The 1,793-nt window shown below is 49.9% G+C and overlaps 1 protein-coding gene across 1 annotated transcript; it reads right to left on the reverse strand.

The window, feature by feature from the left end:
- On the reverse strand, positions 1 to 1,557 carry LOC114286965 (putative aspartic proteinase GIP1). The gene has a single exon (XM_028230188.2). It carries the CDS (start codon positions 1,348 to 1,350, stop codon positions 22 to 24), a length of 1,329 nt encoding a protein of 442 aa, XP_028085989.2. The 5' UTR covers positions 1,351 to 1,557; the 3' UTR covers positions 1 to 21.
- Between the last annotated feature and the right edge of the window lie 236 nt (positions 1,558 to 1,793).

The raw sequence follows: 1,793 nt of genomic DNA on the forward strand, positions 1-1,793 counted from the left end.
ACTAAATTAACTTATTCGGGGTTAGTTGGTAGTGAAGTTGAAGTTAGTACACGTGGTACCGTGAAGCAAGACTGAAGAAGTAAATCCCAGTCTCTTCGAGCCCACATCAAACTCTAGAAGATTATCCTCCATCTGAAGCCCTCCGATCACGATCGACGTCCTCGGGTTGGCCCCACCATCCACAAACCCCAAACACCACACATCCGCATCCTTCTTCTTAATCCTCACCATCGAATTCGCACCAAAGATCCTCCAGAACACATCATCGCTCTGCATCACCAGATCAACGGTCGGCACAGCCGGTCCCACACGCGTACTCAGCACATCCGCTGCTCCGTAACACACACTGAATGGCTTCACAGGTTTCGTTACCGTAAGGTTGAGCCCAGCGGATTCCTTCACAAACGCCTCATTAAAAGCCTTGTAAATCGACGTCTGGAGAATCGTGTAAGGAGCGACGGTGCTGATCTTGGTCCCACCAAAACCATTCTCATCAATGGCCAGCAATGTCTTATTGACCTGAACCTCCTTTCCGTTGACTTTTATAGCGTTGACTCCAATAAAATACTCATCAGACGGGTGTAGGTAGGTTATTATGGTGTTCCATACCGGGTTCAAAACGAGCGGAGTATAAATAAGAAACCTCGCAAGGTCAATTTTGGGAAGAAAATGGTAGGGCCCACCGGCGTTAAAAAGCGCGACTCCCGAAGCCGAGGGAGAGCCGGAGAGGCAGAGCGCAAACAAGAATGGCGAAGAGAGGGCGGTGCTAACCTGCGCAGGGAGCGAGATGTTGGAGCGGCCTAGACCGGCCAGGCCGGTGACCCCCTTGGCGAGACCCTTGAGGAGAGAGGTTTTGGAGCAGGAGAAGACGAAGTCGGGGATTCGGGCGAGTCGACCCGGATCGGTGGTGGTGGGCAAGGCGAGCGAGTCGACCAGTGCCTCTGCGATGATGGACTGGCGAGTGACGGAGTTTTCGGGGAACATGGCGCATGAGTTGTTAGCGCAGCCAGGAGAGGGGGGTTGGAAGCAGTTGGAGCAGGCGAGGGAGTGGAGGGAGTCGCAGAGGGGGGTGGAGCAGGGGATGGAGTGGTAGGTGGAGGAGGTGTAGTTGAGGGTGCAGTCGACCCAGGTGAAGGAGGCGCCGAGGTCGAGGAGGAGTTTGGTGGGTTGGAGAGGGGTTTTGAGGTAGATTGAGAGTGTGTATAGACGGGTTGTGTGGTCTTTGGTGATGGGAGAGAGGAGAGCTGCGAATGTTGAAGAAGGAATGAAGAGGGAGAAGAAGAGGAGGATGAGTGGAAGAGACGACATTATTGTAGGTTTGAATTTGAAGTACTCCACTGAGAATGGCATTGAGGTTGGGTTTTATGCACAAGTGTTGCGGCTTTGTCAACTCGACCGTGGAGGGCGGAGGTCAATTAATGAGCAAAAATGGTAGGCACATGAATTATTCAATATTTTATATAATAATAACATAGGCATGCATTCTGTAGCGATATATGAGTATCGACTGAAATATCTAATAATTTTTTTAAATCCTAACATTGTTTATTAACGAGAGAGAGAGAGAGAGAGAGAGAGAGAGAGAGAGAGAGAGTGTGTGTGTGTGTGTGTGTGTGTGGGGTTGGATTGAAGGAATTGGGTTGACTCGGCTGGGCTGGGGGAGTGAAGTTCAAGATAGGCTTTTATTGAAGTTGGATCCGTGGTTTTAATAGTCTGCGTCCACTTTTGACGCGTAGGATATGCAATAGCTAGCAAGTAAGCATTCATGGACTGAGGATATTTTATTTTATTTT

This window comes from Camellia sinensis, chromosome 14 (assembly GCF_055761805.1).
Source record: "Camellia sinensis isolate YWXY chromosome 14, ASM5576180v1, whole genome shotgun sequence".
Classification (NCBI taxonomy): Eukaryota; Viridiplantae; Streptophyta; class Magnoliopsida; order Ericales; family Theaceae; genus Camellia; species Camellia sinensis.